Source organism: Chionomys nivalis, chromosome 25, assembly GCF_950005125.1.
Source record: "Chionomys nivalis chromosome 25, mChiNiv1.1, whole genome shotgun sequence".
Taxonomy (NCBI): Eukaryota; Metazoa; Chordata; class Mammalia; order Rodentia; family Cricetidae; genus Chionomys; species Chionomys nivalis.
In genome coordinates this window covers 636,498-661,193 of record NC_080110.1, presented here as the reverse complement: position 1 = coordinate 661,193, position 24,696 = coordinate 636,498, and the positions used below count along the sequence as shown (strand labels likewise).

At 46.0% G+C, this 24,696-nt stretch overlaps 1 protein-coding gene across 2 annotated transcripts in view; it reads right to left on the bottom strand.

The window, feature by feature from the left end:
* The window catches only part of Syn3 (synapsin III), a 376,504-nt gene that overhangs the window by 263,861 nt on the left and 87,947 nt on the right, over positions 1-24,696 (bottom strand). For both annotated transcript variants that reach the window (XM_057757481.1, XM_057757482.1), the window contains exon 4: positions 22,345-22,436. In XM_057757481.1, coding sequence (XP_057613464.1) covers positions 22,345-22,436 — 92 coding nt within the window. The remainder of the gene's footprint in view (positions 1-22,344; positions 22,437-24,696) is intronic.

Genomic DNA, 24,696 nt, shown 5'->3' with positions numbered 1-24,696 from the left:
TGTTGATATATACGTAATTTAAAAAAAGGAAGAAAATCAGTTATGAATCACAGACCTGAGGAAGAGGTGATGGGGCGGGGAGCTAAGTAAGTGACAGAAGTGATGGAGCAGGAATGATGAGTCCCCAGGGCCAGAGCCAGGAGACAGGCAGCACAGCCTAGTTTTGGGGCTGATGATGACATCAGCCTCCAATACTGAAGGCAACAGAAACCTGGCCCCCTAAAGTGGTACTAGCCCTGAGCATCCTCCGAGGACAAGTGCTGAGGTCCCCAGTTCTGCCAGACTTGGCACCTGACGGCATGCCCCACACCTCTATTTAAGGCATCAGAGTCTCCAGTGTTGCAATCTGAGGTCTATGAGTATGTCTGCCCAGCTGTCACAGGGTGGAAGGTGCAGGACACAGCCCAGAGGGTGCCAGGGGAAGCTATAGGGCTTTGTAACTGCTATCCATCATGGATGCTAAAATTAGTACACCTTACTCCTTGTTACTTCTGTTGACCCAGCTCAGCTCACTTCTCTTTGTCTCCAGTTCCAGGTCTGGCTTCCAAACACATTGGTAGAAGGTTAGGCTTTGTGTGGCCTCCAGAGAAGGGTGACAACTAGTCCAACTACCTTCTTGGGGTCCAAATGTTCCCCTAAGTGGATAAAAATACACTGGAATTCAATTTAAAGAAAAAAATCCAATAGCAGAACAAATTGTATGTGTGTATGAGAGAGAGAGAGAGAGAGAGAGAGAGAGAGAGAGAGAGAGAGAGAGAGAGTCAAGGACCACCCACATTCCACATCAATTTATGTTCTGTATTTCCAACAACACACACACACACACACACACACGTCAGTGCATCTATTTCTAAATAAAGTAAAATTACGCATTATGTGTCATCTTGTGATGTTTTGTGCCTGGTTCACTACTTCCAGGGATCTTTGCATGCTAAAATACGAACAGAATTGAACGTGGATCAGGTTCTGTGGGAGGGAAGCACTGGCTCAGACGCCTAGGTCTGAACAGAGGCCCAGCCATCCCTGGGAGCCCTACTTTGATTCACAGGTGCTTGGAAGCTAGGCTGATCTCCCAGGAGCTTTGGGAGTCCATCCCTGCCTGGGAACCAGATCCTCGCACGTGTAATGGCATGATGCTTCAAAGGGTAACATGACGGAACAAAAAAAGGATCTGGGCATCTCTTTAATTTTTGATTAAATCCACTTAGCAGCTCATTACAAGAGGTAAGAAGCTCAGGCCTCATTTCTTTCAAGGAAGAGTTAGACACATAGGTAGAAAGACTACAGCAATATGCTAGTCAAAGACACCAGGCATCTCAGGGCTTTGACCTCAGAATTTGAGATTAATTATAATACACAGTAGCAAATGATAAATTCCAAAGATTTTTTGTGTAAATCTCTGAAGGAAAAACAAATACATAGCCTCTTTCCCAGTCAGATATGACTTGACCCTGAAACATTTGGTGGTGGGCCTGGCTCCTATGTCACTGATAAAGCCCTTGGGGTCCCCCCAAAGGCCACTTGAGAAAGAATTAGAGGACACATTCTCTAACTTTACAGTTTGGAAAGATCTAAGAGGTATTGCTATATAGTAGCTCCAAGCCACATCTTTTCCAGGAACATGGGGTGATCTATGCCCCACGCCTCTCCAGCTTCTCAGAGAGAGAGACTGTTTAGTCTACCCCCATCTCTGAGATGATGCACTGGGCACTGCTGTAAAAAGAACATGTCCCTCCCCTTTTTTGACTGCCCCTCTTGGATTGGGAGGTTGCATGGGACTCATTCTGGACCCCTCATGGGACATGCTACATGCCTCAGCACTGAGCTCCCATGGTGCCTTGGGAACATGCGTACCTGGATCCAGGTGCTGTGAGAGATGCAAGAATGCCAAAATAGCATGTTGTTGTCCCTTGAAGGCCTCGGGTTTCTGAGGTATTAGTCTCTGTCTTCTGAGAGCCCACTTTGGCATGCACCCCCTCCTGTGGAGAGAGGAGCATGCCCAGGGACTGACACAATCCTCACTTTCCTGAAGTAGACTCTTAGTTATGACCATCCCACCATGATACACTGCCAAGGCTCTCGGGGGCTTCCTGAAAGGCAGGGACTGCCATGCTGCATCTTCCCCTTCTCTCTTACAGAAGTGACAGTCATAGAAGGTAAATCCAATGAGACTGGAGTTCAAAGGAGAGCTGGGCAGTCTATGCTGGGCCCTGACTTAGCCGCTTCCCAGCGTTTCATCTCAGGCCGGGACATTCAAGCTGAATGACTCAGGATTACTTTGGTAAACAAGGGTAACAAGACTCACACGAGGCAGTGGATAAGATGGCTGAAGCGAGTGCACAAAAGACACCTGACATGCCATCAGCACACAGTGAATTCTAACCACATTCCTTGAGGTTTGAGGTTTTGCCTGAGCTCTAGTTTCCTCATCTATATAATGGAGAGAATAAAGCATCCCCAGGCTTACTCTGTTTTCCTCCTTTGGCAATTGCCTCACACGATATTTATTCGCTGTCATCTGTGCATCTGTCAGTGCTGCAGGTGCATCTGTGTCACTGCCATCTGTGCATCTGTGTCAGTGCTGCAGGTGTATTTGTGTAAGTGCTGCACATCAATCTGTGTCATCGCTGCAGGTGCATCTGTGTCAGTGCTGTGGGTGCCTCTGTGTCAGTGCTGCATGCACATCTGTCAGTACTGCAGGTGTATCTGTGTCAGTGCTGCAGGCGCATCTGTGTCAGTGCTTCAGGCACATCTGTGTCAGTGCTGCAGGTGCATCTGCGTCAGTGTTGCAGGTGCATCTGCGTCAGTGCTGCAGGTGCATCTGTGTCAGTGCTGCAGGTGCATCTGCGTCAGTGCTGCAGGTGCATATGTGTCAGTGCTGCAGGTGCATCTGTGTCAATCCTGTAGGTGCATGTGTGTCAGTGCCGCAGGTGCATCTGTCAGTGCTGCAGGTACATGTGTGTTAGTACTGCAGGTGCATCTGTGTCAGTGCTGCGCATCAATCTGTCAGTGCTGCAGGTGCATGTGTGTCAGTGCTGCAGGTGCATCTGTCGGTGCTGCAGGTGCCTATGGAAGGAGCACAATCTCTACTTTTAAAGACACCTGAGGCTTAAGAGAGTATCTGGCATGTAGGCGCTCAATAAATATGCAATGAATGAAAGAGCAGTATCTTTGTCAAGACTGAGCCAAAGGAAGTTAAATTGGTGTGGTGAATGACATTGTCAATTCAACAGGACCTAGAATTATCCAGTAGGCAAGCCTTTGGACAGGGCTGTGAGAGTATTTTCCAATTAGACTAACTCAGGTAGGAAAGCCCACCCTAACTACAGGAGGTACCATTTCATGGGCTGAATCCTAGTTTTGCATAGAAAGGAGAAAGAGAGCTGAGCACTGCATTCCTTTCTGTTTCCTGATTATGGACACAATGCCACCAGCCAACTCACACTCCACTTTCCACACTGTCCCCACCATGATCGCCTGTATCCTCAAACTTTGTACCAAACTAAACCTTTTCTTTATTAACTTGCATTTGCCAGGAATGTTGTTACGTAATGAGAAAAGTAACCAACGTGGTAAAGCCTACTGATAGTCTGAGAGATGCATTCTGTAGTGTGTGTGCGTGTGTGTGCGTGTGTATGCGTGACAGAAGCATTCAGGCCATTAAAAAAATCTGCATGGGCCAGGGATGTAGCTTGCTTGAATTTGATTTCCAGTACTAAAAAAAAAAAAAAATAAATAAAATAAAATAAAAATAAAAAAAAAACAAAAACGGGAAATACAAGAGATGGGAGTGGTGGTGACTTGGGGCGCCACCCTGACTTTATCCTCACCTCCTATGTTAGCACACAGGCAGCCATGTTCTCTGAGTTCCTTTCTGGTGAAATGAAGACTGGCTTGTCCCCTCAGGAAGAATCTTCAGGTCACTCTTGGCCATGTCTTGTGCTATGCCCAGCTCACAGCAGGACCTACACTCTGGTCTTGCGATCTCCAAGGACAGAGTGAATAGACATTTGACACTGACCAAAGGCATTTTGTGTGCCAGGTCCCACACTGAGCGAGGCTACAGGAGTCTGGGATGGTCTATAAGAAGCAGGATCAGGGCCTGTGGCAGAATTTATATAGCACTGTGCCAAGATTGAGAAAAATCTGCTACAGGAGCATGTGTGTGCAAGCAGGAGCTGGGTCTGATGCACACGAAGACCCCACAGGCCCACTACATGGCTTTACCTACACAAGCACATACAAGCACATACTGGGCAAAGGACCTTTCCCTCACTGAGTATCAACAGTCACTGGAATCATCTCTGCTCCCATTTCCCAGTCATTCGCATCTGTGGTGGCATTGGGATCGTTTCTGTTAGTAAACAGTGCATGTGCCCCACGGCAGAGCTCTCAGAGTAGCGGCCTGGATTAAACACACTCTTAGAGAAGGGGGAAGACAAAAGAGGAAACAGGGATTTAATGTTTATAACAGTTAGCGATGGTCCCACTTACAGAGCAGACACGCGGCAGCTCCTGAATTTAAATGATCGTGATCAGATGCAGTTTAAAAAACAAGTCCCCTGGGTTCTACTGCTTTCCAAGCTCAGAGACACCATAACTGACCCTCTGTCCCTATGTCTAGGCGATATCCAGAAGTGGTAGGTACTGTGCTGAGCTAGAGAGGCTGCACCCTGATGAAGGAACATTCCTGTGGTACGTATTAGGTTAGGCTGGTGGAGGTTTTGTACCCCAATTTTCTGTTCTGTAAAACTGGAGCAAGAATTTTATTTTTCTCATAAGAAGGTTAAGCCCATAGGCATACACATGGAAACCACCGGTATTTGGTTTCTTGGTATTTCGGACAACCTACCTGTATTAAGATCTGAGTACACTAACAACAAGGTTGGCTTTTTTTCTTTTAGATGTTGAGAAATGCATCTAGGGTCCTGTGTACACTCAGCAAGTGTTCTACCATTAAACCAAGCTGCCAAGACTATTTTCACTTTTATTTTGAAGTATGGCCTCCCTAATTTTCCCCAGCTGGCCGTGAACTTTCGGTTCTCTTGCTGCAGCTTCCTGAGTAGCTAGATACAGGGCTGTGCCCCTGGGTTCAGTTTAACAGTCAAAGCTCTGGCAGTGTCTCTGGGGCCTTTTCCTTCTCCTCCAGAGTTGACACTACAGCTTGGGGTGAGGTTGGCGTAAAGAAGACTTGAGACTTGCAGGCACAGTCCTTTGTATCAATAGCGGCCTCCGTGGATGGCGGCTGCAGCCCTCAGTCCGCTCCTGGTTACTGTGGGCCTCTAGGCTGCAAAGAATGTGCCGTACAGCGGGCAGCCTTCCAGAGACCCAAGAAGGGAGCCTCATCCTTTCAGGACGTCTCGACTACAGATAAAATCCTTCCTGTGTTCCAGCTCATAGCTGGCAGGGGCCACTGCCAGTGACTGATGGCAAGGGGTGAGTTGTCAGAAAGATGTGTGTGTGAACGGAGCATCGGCGAGCCAAGGCGAGGCATGCATTCAGGAAGCTGGTGGGAAGCTGCACAGTAACACAATGCTTTGTTGTGCACCTACTATGTCCCTGGCCCTGTGCCAAGCATTCAGGAGGAGACAGTGAAGTCAACAACAGTTTAAGTAAACCTGTGTTTACTGCCACAGGGCTCTGTGAGAGAAATGATTCTCTTGATCTTTGGCTCAAGTTAGGGCATATCCAGACATCATTTAAGGATGGGGAAATAAAACAAATTTGTTCAAAGCTCAAAGAGTGGCAGTATATAGGTACTTATTCAGACTGTTTCCCGTGAGGCCTAGGTATTCAGTTGGACTACACTTCCCAGCATGCCTCAGGGTGGGATACAGCCATGTGACTATATTCTGGCCAACTGGATGAATGGAATGCTTGAGTAGTCTTTGTGCAAATTGAGTTTCCCACACAACTGTAATCCCCTTGGCAGAGAGGCAGAGACCAGAGGCTTCTCCAGCCTCACTGGCTAGTCAGTCATGCTAATCTAGTTGTTCTGCTCCAGGTTCAGTAAGAGACCCTGTTTTGGTTTGTTTTATCTATCCATGCTCTTCCAAAGAAGCAGAAAAATCCCTTTATGAAGGCAACATCTTAGAGAAGCAGTAGGACCATCTCTCTGCATGTTACAGCAATGGACTGTGGCCCACCCACCCTTGGGGGCTTTTAGGTGGGATAAAGAACCCTGTCTGGTATGGGATGGATTTACTTTGTTTCAGGTCCAGTACTCCAAGTCATGGACCAGGTTGAGAGGACCAGGCAGCCAGTCTCCTAGGCCTGTTTAGAGTCTAGATGGGCAGGGCACCCCAGTGGCTAGTTGCTGACCCTGTGGAGCTTGGAGTTCCTAGCTGGTTAGAGCAGGGTGAGGAACTAGTGACTGCAGCTTCTAACTTGTTCTACCCTTCCCAAAGAGAACAATTTCTAGAAGTCGGACACTTTCTGTGTTATTTCATTTAGTCTTAAAAGGGACAGAAATATGTTTGTTTTTAATAAGAGCGGACTGAGAATTTCTGTGTTTGCTGTTCACAAAGTTAGCATACAGTAAGCAAATCTAGTGGCCAAGGACCGGCAATATCACCGCAGCTCACGCTTTCATGGAACCGGGAGGCTCAGACAGGTGCAGAGTGGGAGGCCTGGAGGCCGGGTCTGAGGAAGGAGAGAGGTAAGTGAGCAAAGATGGACTCTATCTCCCTGCCACCTCGAACCTGACTCTCTAGGTTGAGACTCTCTCTTGAGCCTGCGCTGTATATATAATCTAAGAAGCTCAGCCGTCTTATGGGCTGCATTCTCGCAGGCTGAGGAATGAGTTCATTCATTCATTCACCCATCTGTGGATAGAGAGAGAGTGCCTTCCAGGATGCATTCATGCGGGAGACCCTGGGAAACCAGGCATTAATTTGGAACCAATGGGCATGTCTTAAAGTCCTAGACCTCTGTTCCCATTCTCTCTGGGGGTCGGGCTCTACTCGGAGCTTTGTGTTAAACACAGGCTTAGGGGTAGGAATCTGCCAGCTCTTGGTGCTAAGGCTGGGAACCTGCACCTGTCAGATACTGCCATGCTCACCCCGATTTAAGAACCAGAAATTCCTTTGTTGCAGCTCTCCCCAGTTCTTCCTTGACCCCCAGTTCATTTCTGCCATCTTGCCCACCAGTGACCCTTGACCCCAGGGGGACACATAATAGAGATGGTAATGGTACTTATTCATACATTTTGTGAGTCCCAGGTTCTTCAAAGTCATTTAAAATCCCTGCTCTCCTTAGAAGTAGACACTATCATTCACTTATTATTTTATTGCAAGAAACCAAAACACAGAGCTATGAAGCTTTTCAGAAGTCACACAGTAGGTGCTTGAGTTGGACTGTCAATTTAGGCAGTCTGATTCCCACACCCGAGACTCCATTGTTGAAGACCTACTGGGTGCTGGAAGCCACTCCCACTCCTTCTCAAAGTCAACTATGATTGGTGGAATGACTGCTGCATGTCATTGTTGACACCCAGGCCAGGTGGTTCTAGGACTGAGGTGTTCACCCTGGTGCATGAAATTTAGGTTAGCTGTCAAAATTTCAATAATCCAGATAAATAATATTTTAGGAAAGCGGTTTTAAAAAACAAGCCAATAGCTATGCCTGTAGCCTGGACTGCACGAACTTACAAAGTTTTCACAGCGGTCTGTGGTGGTGCACTCAGTAGGATTTGTTAGAAGAGTCGGAGGCAGGAGGAGCGTGAGTTTGAGGCTGGTCTGGACAATGTACTTATAGTCTGGTGCGGTGGTGCACAACTTGAATCTCAGCATGTGGGGGGCAGAGGCAGGCGACCAGCCTGATTTACAGAGAGAGTTCCAGTACAGCCAGGGCTACAGAGTGAGACCCTGCCTTGAAAAACAATCAATCAAACAAGAAGTTTTTATCAGAGGAAGATAAACAATGAAATATGAAATGCACATTCATGTTTAATAGGAGGGTATGTAAATGACCTCACTGGATTCTTAGTTATGTTTGCTTTTTGAGACAGGGTCTTGCTTTGCAGCTCAGACTAGCCTGCAACTCTCTGTCCTTGGCCTCAACGTGCTAGGACCACAGGCGTGCTGTCACACCCAGCTCCTCATTGAATTAGTGACAGGTGTGACCCAGAGGTAGTATCGCCCCTATTGCTGTTCATACACCCTGCCCTTTTGGTAGAAATTAATTACAGATGCCTGGTATTGATTCCTCAGGAGTTATCTGAATATCTTTATTTTCTTCTTAACCTCTGTATAAGGGAAAATCAATCTCCTTCCCATTTACAAAGCAAAGAATAATTTCCTAGACTTTACATAATTTGTTTAACATCAACCCGGCCAGTAGGGGGCAGAGCTGGGCTTTGAAGCGTTGTCTGGCCCATTCCAGGCAACCAGACCTTTAACCCAGGACACATTTGGCTCAAGTCTCTTTTTGTAAAAAATGATTCTATGGACAGGAAGCTATATCCATGCATATGGTTGATGCGTGTCTGTTTATGTCCACAATGAGAGGTGAGGATGGAGCCCTTGTGGGCTGTCATCAAAAGCAGATGGCATTGGGCCTTAGCAGAGCGGGTTGGTAGATCCAACCTCTAAACCTGTGTTTAGTAGGAAGTCAGTGTGGAGCCTTAGCTCCAGGCAGAATGGAAACAGAGGGCTGGGACTTTGGAACCTGACCATAGGCACTGATGTCCCAGCTTTCCAGGCATTCCCTCCAGATCCACAGATGGATGGGTAAGTAAGGCCTCAGCATTGTGGTGAGGCTGGTCAAGTCTAGAGTAGTACTTCCAGGGCCCTGCCTGGAATGCCCTGCCTTTCAGTCCAACCCCTCATAGGTCAAGATTCCTGGGGTCAAGTTGCTATGGTAAATGTCTTAAATGTCCTACACCTAGTGGTAGGGTTTCAGTTTTTTTAGGATGTCTTCATTGTCTCTGTGTTTAGATTAACACTCATCTCAAATTCAAGTTTTCTGCCTAGTTAACATTCAGGTTAAACTGCACTGCCCTTGACCCCAAAGGTCAGGCTTGCAGTCTTAGGTCCTTTATCATAAGAGTGAGGATTTGAGAGTAAGGGAAACTGTTTCGATTCCACTCTCTTACACACACCACTTGTGTGACCTTGCACAGACCCCTTCCCCTCTCTGGAGTCTAGATCCTTGTCTGGGCAACATAATTTGCCTTTGGCAGGTGTCTGGGAAGCCTCACTTGAAGCACACAGGTGACTGTGATCATTATAGTCACTTCTCGCTGAAAGAGCCCAGGTCCATTCTGCACATTCTATCCTTGTGTTTATTCCCAGAGCCTCGAATAAACAATGCCTTCATCCGGTTCTTAAAAGATGCTCTGATTCCAACTTGGCATCTGCTTGCTCCCACAGCTGGATGTGGTCAGCTGTCTCTGGCTGCTGATCTGAATCTCCAAACATGTTTGGTTTAGCATTTTTCAAGTACATCCCAGGAACCCTGGGTACCTGTCAACCCTTCCTACCCTGTGGGCCCAGGTCTGACCTTCCATCACATCCAGAGAACAAGTCAACAGAGGGGGGCAGCCTCAGGACATGGTTTTGTGATGTGGAATGGCAGTCTCTCTGGCAGGAACATGTGCCCGTCAGAATCTGCATGGGGTTTGAAGAGGGCACTCAAGTCAGTGTCAATCACAGGTGCTGTGCCCAGACACTGGAGGACCACAGGCGGGAATAAGGGACTCTGAGAAAAGTACGCTCCTGGCAGCCCATTCTGCCGCTGGGAACAGCAGGTGTATTTACTGCAAACTCTCAGCACCCAGGCTGACACTTATTCCTCTACCCTAAGCTTCCGGAGTTAGTGCAGAGCTTGGATTTCAGATCCCAGGTCACCAGCGCAGCAGTTGTGAGACCCCAGACACATTAGCATCTCTGTACCTCAGATTTGTCCATCTGAAAACTGATTGTACAGAGGATTAAAGGCAGTAATTGTTATTAAAGTCCTTAGAACAGGAAGAGGCACATGGTACGGAGTTGATGGAAGTAATTTTTATCAAGACTGCCTGCATTATACCCAGTGTTTACAGGTACCATCCTATAAGTTCTGGGAATTGGAACAAGTGGTGTCAGGTCATATGTATGACATAGAGGGAGGACCTAAATCTAGATCTGCTTTGCTCTTGACCCTAGGGGTCAAAGGTCCAGTCCAAGTGACTGCTGAGAAACTCTCAGCCTGAAAGAAAAGGGAGTCACTGATATTGCCAATGGTTTGATTTAGAGGAGAGGGGAGAGGGCTGGATATATATATAATCTCCAAGCTGTTCCTTCTGGGTCATAAGGTACCTCTGTGAATTAGGGGAAAAATGAACAGGGGTGGATGGTTCATATTCTGCCCCATCTGGATGGTGCTGAATGCCTTGGCACGTACAAGCTGGGCAACGTTTAATGACTACCTGGTCTTTTTGGCCATCTTTGTATCTGCTGCAAAGTATAGGGAGAAAATAAATTTGAGAAAAAAAGACAGTCTGGGAGGCAGAGAGAGCTATACAGGGAGGCAGTAAACACAAACCATGGGGTGACTTTATCTTGCTAGCTTTCTCCCAGCACGGAGGGTGGCCATGAAAGTCGGCCTTGTGGCTTGTTTTAGGGAGCTGGACCTGGGCCAGGCTGCTGTGTGGGGGAACAAACAGTATGACCCCCCCAAATTGCAGTACAACCACTTTACAGTACTAAAAATGGTGGAAAGCTCTTGCTGACTCCCTGATCGAAGGACAGGGCAGTCAACAGCCCCACCCATAGGTCAATATTCTAACACCCCATAAAACAGCATGGTGGTGCACACCTGTAATCCCAGCAATCAGGAGGTGATGACAGGAGCATCAAAAGTTCAAAGTCAGCCTCATCTACAGTGCAAGTCTGAAGTCATTCTGGGTTGTATAAACCTCTATATCAAAAGTAAATAAATGAATAAACAAAATTATCAGGATAAAGGAAGGCTGTTAGGAGTTTCTTTAGAGTAAACTTAGGGCTGGTGTGATAATTCAGTCAGTACAGTGTTTGTCTTAAGAGGTCTTACATGAGGTATTCCCATGTTTGTATTCCCAGTGCTAGGGAGGCACAGACAAGCAGATCTCTGTCAGGGTAAGCAGGCCTGGCAAGTTTCTATGAGGGATCTTGTCTCAAACAACAAGGTATGTAGCATCTAAGATGTTGAGGCTGGGGCTGTCCTCTCGCATTGTGCTGGTTAGTTTTTATTGTCAGTTTGTCACAACATAGAGCCACGTGGGAAGAGGGAACCACAGCTGAGGGATTACCTCTTCCAGACTGACCTGTAGTCATATCTATAAGGGATTATTTGGATCGATGATTGATGTGGGGGGCCCAGCCCACAGAGGGTGACCTATCCCTGGGTAGATAAGTCTAGGTTGTACAAGAAAGCTAGCTTTGTGTACCAGTGAGAAAGACAATAAGGAGTGTTTCTCCATGGTTTGTGCTTCCTCCCTTAATTCCTGCCCAACTTTGTGATTTTTGTGCTGGTTGGTTTATATCAACTTGACATAGGTTAAAGTCATCTGGAAAGAGGAAGCCACAATTGAGAGAATTCCCCACCAGACTGGCCTGTGGGCAAGCCTGTGGTTAATTTTCTTGATTGATGATTCATTGGGGAGGGCCCAGCTCACTGTGGGTGGGGCCATTCCTGGGTAGGCGGTACTGGATGCTGTTAAGAAAGCAGGCTGAGCAAGCCATTGGGAACCAGACAGTAAGCAGCATTCTTCCACAGCCTCTGCATCAGTTCCTGCCTTGAGTTTCTGCCCTGACTTCCTTTGCTGATGGACTGTGATGTGCAAGTATAAGCCAAATAAACCCTTTCTTTCCCAAGTTGCTTTTGGTCATGTCTATTTGGTTTTTTTGTTTGTTTGTTTATTTTTGTTTTTGTTTTTGCTTTTTCAAGACAGGGTTTCTCTGTGTGTTTGCTTTTTTTTTAATCACAGTCTGAGAAACATTGACTAAGGTAGACCTGGAAGTATAAAGCCAAATAAGCCACTACCTCCTCAAGTTGTTTCGGTTCATGATGTTTATCACAGAAAGTAAACTAGAACAGGCCTCCACAGGCATGCATGCACATATATGCACACATAGATGCACATATATACATCTTCATACACAAGCATACACACACACACACACACACACACACACACACACACACACAGTACACTTAAAATTTCCAGCCAGGCGAAAGGCTCAAACCAAGTACTCAATCAATAGGTCTCAAGAAGCATGCTGTTCTGTGGGCTGCAGCTGAGTGCTGCAGTGTGGAATACCACTTGACCTTTGTCTCCTTCAAGGGCCTTCCAGCCAGATGAAGGAGAGGACTCAAGGGGATTTTCAAACACAGGCTCTAAGAACAAGTTGTTCATCATTCAGTAGGATGGTACCAGCTCCAGTTCTGGGCACTAGAGATGGAGTGAGTCACAAGACAGATACCAACTGATGCTTTGGCACTGGAGGGAGAGAGAGACATGCAAACAGACAATACGGCAGAGGTGAGGGCCGTTAGGCCAAGGGGCAGAGCTGGGCAGAGAGGCCCTGGCTAGAAAGGGGATTCTATTGGAGTACGTGGTAACATTCTCTATCTCCAAAATGAAGAGAGGAGTGAGCTGCAGTAATGTGTGGCAGAAAGGCTTCCCAGCTGGAGAGAGCAGAGATGAAGTGCAAAGACCCTAGGGGAGAAGATGCTTGACCCATTAAGACAAGCAAGGGACAAGTATGCTGGATGGTGACAGAAAGATGTAGAACCCACACATTGGCTTGGGAGGCCACAACCACTGTGTGCTTTTCACAATGAGGAAGAAAGGAAATATCAAAGGGATTTAAACATACAGCTGGAATCTATAATAGCTTCCAAAGAGTGCATCTAGCTACTGTGTAGAGAAGTTGTAGATTTGTGGGCACTTAAATTCTTTGGTACTTTGATCAAGAGATGGGATTTTCTTAAATTTAGGGTTTCCCTGTGCCTATCGTGGATAATAGAATATGATAAATGTAATAGTGTATAACTTCTGTCATTGCATTAGATACAGTAATGGTTAGCTTTAATTACAAGCTTAACACAATCTAGAATCACTTGGGAAGAGAGTCTCAGTGAGGGATTACCAACACTGGGTTAGTGTAAGGGGCGTTGTCTTAATTAAGTTAATTTCCTGGGAAAACACAGCCGAATAGTTCTGCAAGCAGAACTATTCTCTAATCAGGGGGTCCTGAACTGTATATGAGTGAAGAAATCTAGCCAAGTACGGGCAAGTGTGCATGCCTGCATTTATCTGTCTCTGCTCTTGACTGTGCATGTGACTGCTCCACGTTCCTGTTACTATGACTACTTCCCGGCTATGACAGACCATAAACTGGAATTTTCCCCCTCACGTTGCTTTTTATCAGAGTATTTTCTCACAGCAACAGAAATGAATTAGGACAGATACCTCTGTGTGGGTCATTCTTTTGAAAATATATTGCCATAGCAGAGGCCCAGCCCAGAGGACAGGAATAAAACCCCAATGCCATGCAGAGGCAAAAGCATGTAGAGAAGCCACGGGACACCAGACTGAGAATGTAGGCTGAGTGGGCTTCCCAGAACTACAAAACCACAGGGCAACTGAATCACCGCAAGGAGCAGAAGAACCGCTCCACCGAGATTTCCAACCCATAGAACAAAATAAAATAAAATGGCCTAGAGTTTAGACCCAGAGATTTGAGGACATTTGTTACACTGTCATAGGATGACAAACAAGAGGCCTGGGAGAAGCAAGATCCTCAGGGATCTTGACTATGGTTGTGACATCAGGATTTGAAGTTCCTGCCTTGACTTCCCCACAGCTATGGACTGTAACCTGAAACTGTAAGGGGAAATAAATCCTCTTTTCTCACTAAGTTTTTTCTTTTTTGGCAGGCTATTTTACTGCAGCAAGAGAAATGAAATCAGGGCCTTTGGAAACTCTGTATTTACTTTTTGACACTGGCTCCCCTCTAAGCCGTTCTCCTTCAGTGAAGGACACATTGTCCAAGAGCCTGTCAGTTACTGCAGGACCAGGAGGAGAAATTCTACAGAAGAAAGGTGAGGATATCTATTCCAGAACACCAGCAAACAGGCCAAATGACACAGAAACATTAGTGACCAGCAAAACAAAGAAGTATCCCAGGAAAACTGCATTTTAGTATCACCTAATCTCAAACATTACTGTATAATTTATCAAGGACATGCCTCCAACACACATGCCTTCTGCATTGAGCGTATCAGCTCGTCTTCAGGGCTGGCCATATCATCTCTTTACAGGCAAGGAAGCAGGCTCCTAGAGGCAGAGTCATTGGTCCACAGGCCCCCACCCCCATTTGCTTTAACTTTTTGAAGTTAATTTTTCTTGATGTGGCTAATAAATTACCATTGCCAAAATTTTCCTGGTCCCGTTTGCTTTCTGACTGTGAATGCAACGTGTCTGGCTTAAGCTCTTGCAGCTATGGCTTCTTTGCCATGATGAACTGAATACCCTTGGAATATAAGTTAAGCTAGAGTCTCCTTTCTTTCTTTTTTTTTTTTATTTTTCTGAGACAGGGTTTCTCTGTAGCTTTGGAGCCTGTCCTGGAACTCACGCTGTAGACCAGGCTGGCCTCGAACTCACAGAGGCCTGTCTCTGCCTCCCGAGTGCTGGGATTAAAGGTGTGTGCCACCACTGCCCAGTGACTCTCCTACCTTTAAGTTGCTTTGACCAGGTATTTTGAAATAGTCACGAAAAAAGTAACAAACCCATTATGGCACTAGGAAAGTGTGTGGTTTGGCAGGTCCTACGCAGAAGGTCTCACAGGTCTTTCTCATCCTTGGTTTCTGTGATGCTGGTATCAGGAGCCACACTTTTCTGCTTCATAGGACTGGCTGCTGTTTCCTCTCCCAGGGATCTGGTAGACCTGCTCCTCTGTCACAAGCCCACAGACTATACAGCAAATGTACAGTCAAGCTCCCCAACCATTGGCTGGAGATGCGGGACTGCAGGCCTGGTATTTCTGCCCAGGCTCTTTTTTGTGTAACTCTACCTGCAAGCAGTCGGCTGAGGCAGAAGGGGCCTCCTTCCTTCCAAGACTGCTATACTGGACCTCACGGTGACTAGGTATGTCAGCCTCTGGACCTAAACCATATGATCCCTCAGGGTCAGAGGTCAAGGGTGGTGTCACAAATGTCCCGCCTGATGCCAACTGCAGTTAAGTTTCTCATCAGCGAATCGTTCACTTTACTACATTTTCAGACTCCCATTTGTTGGGAATTGCCAGCTAGTTATGGGTTGACGTCAGCTAAGTCAGGCACTATGCCAGGAGCTGGAGCTACAATTCAGAAAAGCTGTCTGTCTCTAAAGAGGTGCTCAGGAATAGATCAACTCAGGGAGATGTGGAGAGTAGACGGTGACTATCTCCCAGGAGTCTGTCCCAGTACAGGACAAACACTCAGCATATTTTGTATTATGTAAAACCAGAGGTGTCGATCCATCAGTCGCCTTGAGCGGGGACATACAGGCCTGAAGGGAAAGAAGATGTGATACTGAGCCTAGAGAATAGGGAGCTTACAGTCTGGCAAGTTTTCACTGAGAAGGGGATGTCTGGTGGCAGATTGGAAAGAGAACAAGGGGGCTGAGGGGGTTTTCTGACTACAGAGGTGTTTCAAGAAGTGTGACTAGCACATACAAAGGTTGTGCCCCAGAACAGCTTGTGATATGGTTCAGTCGACAGAGTGCTTGTGTTGAGTGCACAAGGCCCTGAGCTCTGTCTCCACACTGAATGAAGAAATTTAGCATCCACATTCTGTCCAATGAGAGGCTGAGGCCCTTCCTCCAGAACCACAGGGCTCACTCTGGTCTCTCTCTATTTTGCTTAAATCAGCTCTTGAGAGAAGGATCTGTGCTTGCCTGCCTCAGACACCAGCTGGCCTCCCAGAATCTGCTGTTAGGATACATATTGACAACTTAAATATCAGCACATGGGCTGTTTGCTTCTCAAGAGTATCCTCTCTTTCCAGTAGTGAATGAATGGAGGACAGGGAAGCTCGTGGGTAGAGACAGATTTAGAGGAGTCAATGAACATTCCCCACACATTCAGGCGCCTTAAAGGGAAAGTGGGAACTGGGTTCTGTGTTATACTTATGAGCTCTGCCTGATGCTCGGTGAATAAATATCTGGAACTTAAAATTCAAAGTTTAGGGAAAGTATGTGTGAAATAAATACAAAGTGTGTGTATGTGCATAAGTGTGTATACAGTGTGTAAGTGTGTATGCAGTGTGTAAGTGTGTATGCAGTGCATGTGGGAACCAGAGTCTTCCTCAATCACTGCCCACCTTATTTTGGGGGACAGGGTTTCTCACTGAGCCTAGAGTTTGCCCATTTGTCAACACTGGCTGTTCAGCAAGCCCCGGGATCCCATTCACTTTCCAGTGCTAGGATGACAGAGACACACCACTGTTGTCCTGGTGATCCGTGTCGAGCTCCTCAGTCTTGTGTGGCAAGCGCTCTACTTACTGAATCAAATCTCCAGACCAGTTTTTTCTCTTTTTCTGAAATGTTTAGAGTTCCCAGAATAGATTTTGGAGAAGGTTGTGGATTAGCTGGCTCCAGTTCTGACATTAGGGAGCTCGGACATATTGCTCTCCCTTCCTGCACAGGGCGACAGTTTTCCCATCTGTACAAGGGGAATTGTGCACAGACAATCATGAGAGGCAATTTGAAATCTTTATGATCTGATGAACTGTCCCCTTCTAGCTAGAATAAATTCAGGCATATCTCTCTTGCCTCCCAGCAAATGGTTAGCTTGGGACCTGAGAACCTTTGATGGTTTCCCTTGAACTGTTGGCTCCTAACGCCTTATGGTTCCCTCTCCACTGTCTGAGGTCTGACCTTCTAATGACTGATGCACATTATCAGCGGCTGTGGTTTGAATGGCTGCCTGCCATTTAGAATTGCCCAATGCCACAGACTCAGAGTTGGCTTGCATCATTAGCTTGGGCCTCATTAATGTCTGCCTCCGTGGGTGCTTTGCATTCTTGGTGTCTCTCATTCAGAGTTTCAATTCCATCTGTCTGAGTGAACACGGCCTCCCCTTTTCTCACTGCTTGGTGGAGTCAGGCTCCCGACTGAACCCAGAAGAGCCCTGCCATCCACAGAATGTGATTTCAACACACCCTGAGCTGACCCTTGCCTTGCTTTCTAAATAGAATTAGCTTATTTCCTTAGGAGCATCAAGCACCTCAAGCTGGTTGGCCATGTACCTCTGGTTTTTGTGCCGACCAGAGAGCTGAATGAGAAGGGCTATCAATTTAATTGCTGCAAAGACTGATGGCTAAACTATCAATTAAAACGTATAAACGGATATTGGAATCTGATCTCAGGAGCAGGGGCTTAGTGAGGTTGCTCACTGAAGAGTCCACAGGGTGCTCTCTTTTCCAAGACTGGCCCCATTCTTTTCACATTCCTCCATGTTCTGCTCGGAGCCCCAGCAAGCCTGGTCCAGTGGGTGGCACCAGCCTAGTTCTCCTGTCTTCTGGCCTGCGCATGGCTTTACTAAGTACAGCTCTAGCTAGAGACTGCAAGGCAGAGCACGGAAAGGGTGGTAGGATCTCTCCCCAGTGCCCACCTGTTGGCACCAGGCTGTGCCCTGTTCTAAGTCACTCTGTACCGCATAAAATAGTGGTCTTACTGGCTGCAATTTATTGTCCTGAGAGACTCCGCTTTAAATTAGATTTTGACTTTAATTGCTCTGAACACAGAATTCATTTGCGTTTCACATATATGTTATGCAACTCGCCTGGAGGTTGTTTTGTATAGTTGGTTTTTGTAATTTGATGTACTAAGGAAGCCTTTGACTAGACACACAGAGGCAGGATGGTCTACAGTGGGCACAGAGCAACACAGTCTGTACACACTGCTCACAAGGCACACACTGATAAATGACTTATTCCTAAAAGTAGAAAGGGTCTTAGCCTATAAATATATGTAAGAATATAAAGCAAATTGGAACTATTTTATGGTTGCAATATGACCATATGACCATATATGAGCCACGGGCATGTTTAAATCATATCAGGAAAACCAGGCCTATGAACTTCTCAGATATACCAGATCAAGAACTGGGTACACCTTCCTATCAGGACCCCGTAAAGTAGAGGACACCTGAGCTGTGGAGATAGCTCAGTCAGGAAGGTGCTTGTTTTGCAAGTATGAGAGAGCCTCAGTTTGATCTCCCAAACCTACTTAAAAAGCTGGGCGTGGTGGCATGCACTTATAATCCCAGCACTGGAAGGCAGAGGCAGGAGGATTTCTGGGGCTCTTTGGTCAGTCTGTTCAGCCAAATGACCAGTTCATTAAGAAACCCTGTCTCAAAAGCTAAGGTGAAGAACAACAGGCCATGCCTTCCAGAAGACCAAGAAGGCTGCCAGCAGACCTTATCTGCTCTCTCTGGTCCCCAAGCAGAGCCAATCCTTCAGACTTGTCTCTAGTGCAACACAACACCAGCTACAGCCTCCCTTTCCACCCCCACGATGCCTCTTGTGGATTCCACAGACAACCACCTCCTGGCCTCCCTCTCCTGACTCCTGGACTCAACACTGTGTCCCAGCCCCCAACTCCAGCAGACGCCCGCTGCTCAACCATAGACCATGCCTGCAAGAAGACCGGCTAGGCTGCGCTAAAACCTTTTGCAGTTCAGATAGTTTTGGATTTTAGAATATTTACATATATTTACATGTATTGCATATTTACATATCTTGAAAACAGGACTCAAGTCTAAACACAAAATTCATTTGTATTCCAGATACACATTATATAAGTAGCTGGGGGTAATGTACTGTAATAGTTTTCCATAATTTTGTGTACTAAACACACATTAACCATGCAGAAGTTTCCACTTGTGACGTCATGAAAAACTCTAAGAGTTTTAAATTTGGGATGTTCTACCTGTGACGGTATGTCCCCTCTCCATCCCTTCAGCCCAAACATTCCTCTATAAATGGCTCCTTCATTAAAGTCCTTGTATTTAAATAAGTCAAGAAGAGGTGAATTCTGTCTTTCACCTCATACAATTTCTGATGTAATTCCCAGTTTCAGAAATGGTGCCCAGAGCATAGTGAGTCCTTAACAAATATTTATGGAATAAATAAACTAAACTTTTCACATACACTATATCATGTGGTGCTCACAAAGCCGCACAAGCTGTATGAGTGCCCTTTAAGGTGAGGAGTTGGGGACTCAGAGGTGAAACCAGCACTGGACTAACCCATATCAGCTCTGTCCTTGCTCCGCCCCTGCAGAAAGCTTGCTTGAGCTTGGATCTTATTTGTCCCTAAAGGTCACATGCTCATAATTTGGTCCCCAGCCCTTCATGGTGTTGGGAGGTGGTGGAACCTTCAGCAGGTGGGGCCTGGTAGAAGGAAGTTAGGTCACTGGCCTGTGCCATGGAAGGACATTGGGATTTGGTCCTTCTTATTCTTGTTCTCTTTGTTCCACAAGCACTATGAGGTGGTGATGTCTTCTGTGTCACATATCCACCAAGATTTACTGGATGCGACCATCTCCAAAACAATAGGGCCAAGCAACCACAGACCAAAACATCTGGATCTTCCAGCCAAAATAAACCTTGCCTTCTCTTAAGTGGATTAAATTTAGGTAATCTCATCATAGTGACAGAGCGCTGACTAACCTGGATCTCAGGTTCCTGCTGCCTTCTGTCTAGAGAACTGGAGTCCACCTGTGCTGGGGTTGGGGGAGTGGAAACAAATGCTGGGAGGAAGACAAAGGGAACTGTAGAGAGTTAGAGACACCTGGGGCTGTCTCTGGCATTGCATCAGAGGCCTGGTTCAGATTCAAGTGCTGCCAAGCTCTAGAAGTATGATGAGGAAAGCGATTCCATGCCTCCAAGCGAACATCTGTTGCTGTGACTTGGTTTCTCCCTCTGTAAAATGGGCTAATAATTGCCGCATTTAATTTAAGGATTATCCTGGTCTAGACACAGCTGAGGGATTAGCGCATACCACCTTGTCTATCCCTCACTGAACTCTGGGGGTAGTTGTTAGAATTAAGTGTTCCAGAGAAGGTGTTACCCACAGTCACACAATGCCCTCACCCAGGCTGAAGAAGGATACCTACCGCCAAATGTCACAGTCCCCTCGTTTCTTTGGTCTATCTTATAGGGTTGTGGGGACAGAGAAGCTTCCATTTGGCACAGGGATCCATCAGTAAGTGGTAATGACCTTTCCCCTAGATCCTGTCTATAAGTCAGACTCTTGGATTCTTTCAAACAGTTGCTGAACTGTCCTCTTACGTACTGCTCACAGGGGAACTTAACACCTCTTTAAACAATTCTATGCAACACTCTCCCTCTTATTAAAGAGGGCAATCAGGGCAGAGAAGCCACACACAGGCTCTGGAGTCAGACTGGCTGAACTCCACCTCTCACTGGCTGGACACCTGGATTCCATTACACAACCCATTGGTTTTTTAACCTTCTTATCTATAAAACTGTGATTTAATAGCACACACCTTATGGGGTTGTTGAAAGGATAAAATGAGTTAATATATGGTAAGTGCTTGGAACAGCGCCTAGCACATAGGAAACACTATAAAAGTGTTTGTTAAATAAATAAAAATTCATGAATTTTGCATGTACTGTTCAAACTGGCTTCAACTAAAAGGGATTGTTCTTGGCTCAAGTCTGAGGAAGAGTGTAGACTCAGTCTTGAGTAACATCACCAGGTCACTGTCTCTCTTGGCTGTGGTTTCCTTTGCTTTGGCTTTAGTTTTGGCAGGTCATTCACCCAGAGAGACAGAGAGCCACCAGCAGCTCCAGACATCCACAGTACCAACCCAGCATCTCTGGACGTCTACGCCAGCATCTCTGGACGTCTACCCCAACATCTCTGGACGTCTACCCCTGCAGCTCAGCATCTCTGGAAATCTACCCCAGCCATTCAGTAGCCCCTGCAAAACACATGTGCCTGCTAACCAAGAGCTCTAGAAAAAGTCTTGTGAGAAAGTCCTGTTGTCTCACCTTGAGTCCAAGCTGACAGCCCAATAGACCAGGGCTGGTCATATGTTGTCAGCTGCACACACCGCCCAGACAATGAGGTAGAGAGGGGTCATTGTGGTGGAAAATTATCTAGGTACTGTTTCACAGAACAGAAGAGACGGGTGATGGAGAAGACTAGCAGTAGTTTGCTGCCACCATCTTGATCTCTTGGAATACGAGAACCTTAAGTTCTTTGTGGAAATAGAAGCAACAGAATACAGAGCAACAGAAACGTGTTACTGTAAATCAAGCTGTAGCTTCCTGGTGAATGAGTACTTATTAGACAAGGTTTGTATCAAACTTGCTAGACTGGTACTCCACCACTGCCTCTGACAGTGTGTCTCCACTACAAGATCCAAGGAACCTCTGGGCAAAGAAGAAACAAGGACATGGCTTCAGGGACAGGAATATGATAAACTAGGAAGCAGGACAGCAGTTCCGTGGCTATGCCCATTGACAGAGTGAACACAATGGGGTAGTCAGTAGAACAGGGAAGAGTCTCTTTACCTACCTACACAGAGCACTTTATAATCACCATTCCTACCCTGCAAGTAGTTTATTATCATGATCACCTAAAAACAACAGCCACCCACACACACTCTCTTCTTTCCTTTTCACTTCTTTCAGCCTACCTTACTCTGGGATCATTTTTCTTTGCCTTAAATACTTTTGAGTTTCCCTTAGCGAGGATCTGCTCTTTGGTTTTTATTCGTTCAGCGTTCATGTAAGCTGTTTCCCTCGGGGTGGAATGGAAGGCTGGCACCTCATTTTCTTCACTACTCTGAAGGCATCCTTACCATAGCTCTTTCAAAGCTACCACTCTGTTATTACAGTAAAAAAATTTACCTTCCTAATTCTGTCTACTCTCAAGAATTTTTTGTTTTTATATCTTTCTAAAGTTGCACGGACGTGTAGGTTTGGAATTCTTTTTCCTAATTCTGCCTCAATTGTATTGAGCTTCTGGCTTGGCATTGTGCTGGAGGAATCATCCCTAGGTACTGGGAAAGAGATGCACAGGCCAATGTGTGAGGGTCTAAATGAGTAAGGTATGACACTCAGGTCTGGAAAAAAAAGGGAAAACAACCAGCCTCCTGGGCATCACCGTTCCTTCTCATGCGCTTGTGCCATTAATCATTTCTGCTACAGGGGCACCTGGGACTCTGGAAATCATTTGGTGCAGGGATGTATACGTGGCACACAGACAGCAGACGGGGTACAGGGGGAGGGTTGTGTGAAGGTGTCTCTGTGAGGTTTCTTATCAACACTTTTCAGATGGCTTCTGTAGCTCAGGTTTGCTTACCTCACGATTTTGGTGCCATTTCTCACAACTTGCATGTCCACCATGCAGCCTCCGGTAACATAAGCAGCCAGGTTCAGCTCAGAGAACTCTGCCTGGAGGAGAAAGCAAAACAAAAAAAAAAACGAGGCATCAAACACTACCAGGGTAGGATGCTTGTGTTTACTGTATATTTCTATTATTATGCAGTGCACATTCAGGCTTCATCTCAAACTTAGCAATGGAATTTTTTTATCTCTCTTTGAAAAAGGAAGCCGAGAGGCAGGTGACGTGCTCAGGACCACACGATGAGCACATCAGTTAGAAGCCAAGAGTTTCTGATTCAAGGGCCCACTGTCATAACCACAATTTGTTTCTGCCTCCTTGGAAGCAGCCACTCTCAGTCTGACTAGAAGACGCCACTGTTAGCAGGCTGATTTCCATAGAGCAGTCAGTTTTGTGATATGCTGTTTGTCAGCCCCGCACCGCTGATTCCATGGCTCAGGTAACAGGACTCCTTGAAATTATCTGCCTAATATCTCTCTCTTAGCAACGGCCTCCTACCACATTCCACTTCCTGTTTGCCTGAACATCAAGATGTCGGAATCCCAGCTCCATTTCCAGCACCATGTCTGCGTTCATGATGTTATGTTGCACCATGATGAGAATGAACTAAATTCTGAAAATGTAAGCCACTCTGAATTAAATGTTTTTCCTTTATAAGAGTGGCCATGCTCATAGTGTCTCTTCACAGCAATAGAAACCCTAGCTAAGACACAAGACATGAAGTTTGTTTCTAGGGGGTTGTATCTCTTTGTTGTTTGTTTTGTTTCTTGGCATAGGGCTGTACAAAAATGAATACAGGCTGACCTCAAACTCACTTCACAGCAGAAAATGACTCTGAACTTCTAATCCTCCTATGTCCACCCCCTAAGTGCTGAAATTACAGATATGCACCACAATGACTTTGTTAGTGCTGTGAACCGGGGGCTTTGTGCATGCTAGGCAAGCACTCTGCCAACTGAGCTACATCCCCAGCCTATAGGTAGTTTATATCTTTAATGTACAAGCCTGGGTGCTACTTGGGATCATATTTATTACGAGCTGCTTTAGGGAAGTGTGGGAAACCAGAATGTAAGAAACTGAAGAACAGGAGGAAGAGTAGGGGGAGGAGGATGAGAGAAGGAAGAAGGAAAGATATATCACAATCACCAGGAGAGGGGGAGGGGGACAGAAGCAGTAGATGGAGAACTCTGTTGATACTCCTGTCTGGTGTGTATTTTTGTGCTTCCTCGTCTGTTTAAGGCATTAGTGAAACTGCATTGCATTCAATCAGAGTTCTGTGGAATAATGCGTATCTTTGGCCACACTGTATGCTCCCTGGAGATACATATTGCTATGACTACCACTATCTTATTTCTAGAATGCTGTGATAAAGACTCCCCTACTGTGTGGTTTAAATGGCAAGAACTTACTCTACAGATTTGGGCTAAAAGTTCAAAATCAAGGTACTGGTTCAACTGGTTTCTTTTGAAGGCTTGTTAAAGGTGGGTCTACTCTAGGCCTCCTCCCTTCGCTTGAAGAGCACCATTTCCCCTGAATCTCTTCTCAGTGTTTGTCCCTATATCTAAATTCCTCCCTTTTATTAGGACATCAACCATATAGCTTCTCACTCTAATGACCTTATTTTTGATTGATGGCCTCTTTAAAGGTTCTCTTTCCAAGTAAGTTCACATTCTGAGGTACTGTAGGTTAGATTTTAAACTATGATTTTTAAAAAGTTTAACTGTATTTATCTGTTCTTTAAGAATGTCAGATATGGGGCTGAATGGATGATTTAGTAGTTAGAGTGTTATTGCTTTTGCAGAGGACCCAAGTTTGATTCTAAGAGTCCACATCTGGTGGCTGTAACTCCAGCTCCAGGGGATCCCATGCCATAGACTCACACATATACTCATAACAGTCACTGGAGCATGGACAACCAACCATGAGGCACACTTCTGGAAAAAAAAAAAAAACCTGTTTTCCCCTTAGTTGCCATCAACTGCCAATAGCTCTCATCTGGGTGTGGTCCTCATGAATCCCTCCACCATCCATAATGTAATGTTGATTGGCCTGATCTTGTGTAGATCGTGTGTAGGCAGCCCCAGCTGCTGTGAGCTCACGAGTACAATGGCCCTATCATGTACAGAAACAGTATCACTGTTAAAATCTTTCTACCCCCTTCTATGATGTTCATCTTAGGGGAGTGTGATATAGGGATGCCCCATTTGGATTTGGGCACTCAACAGCCACATTCGCTTGGAATTTGGCTAACTATGAGTCTCTGTGTTAACTGATGTCCCCTGTAATAAGAATCATATCTAATGATGGGTG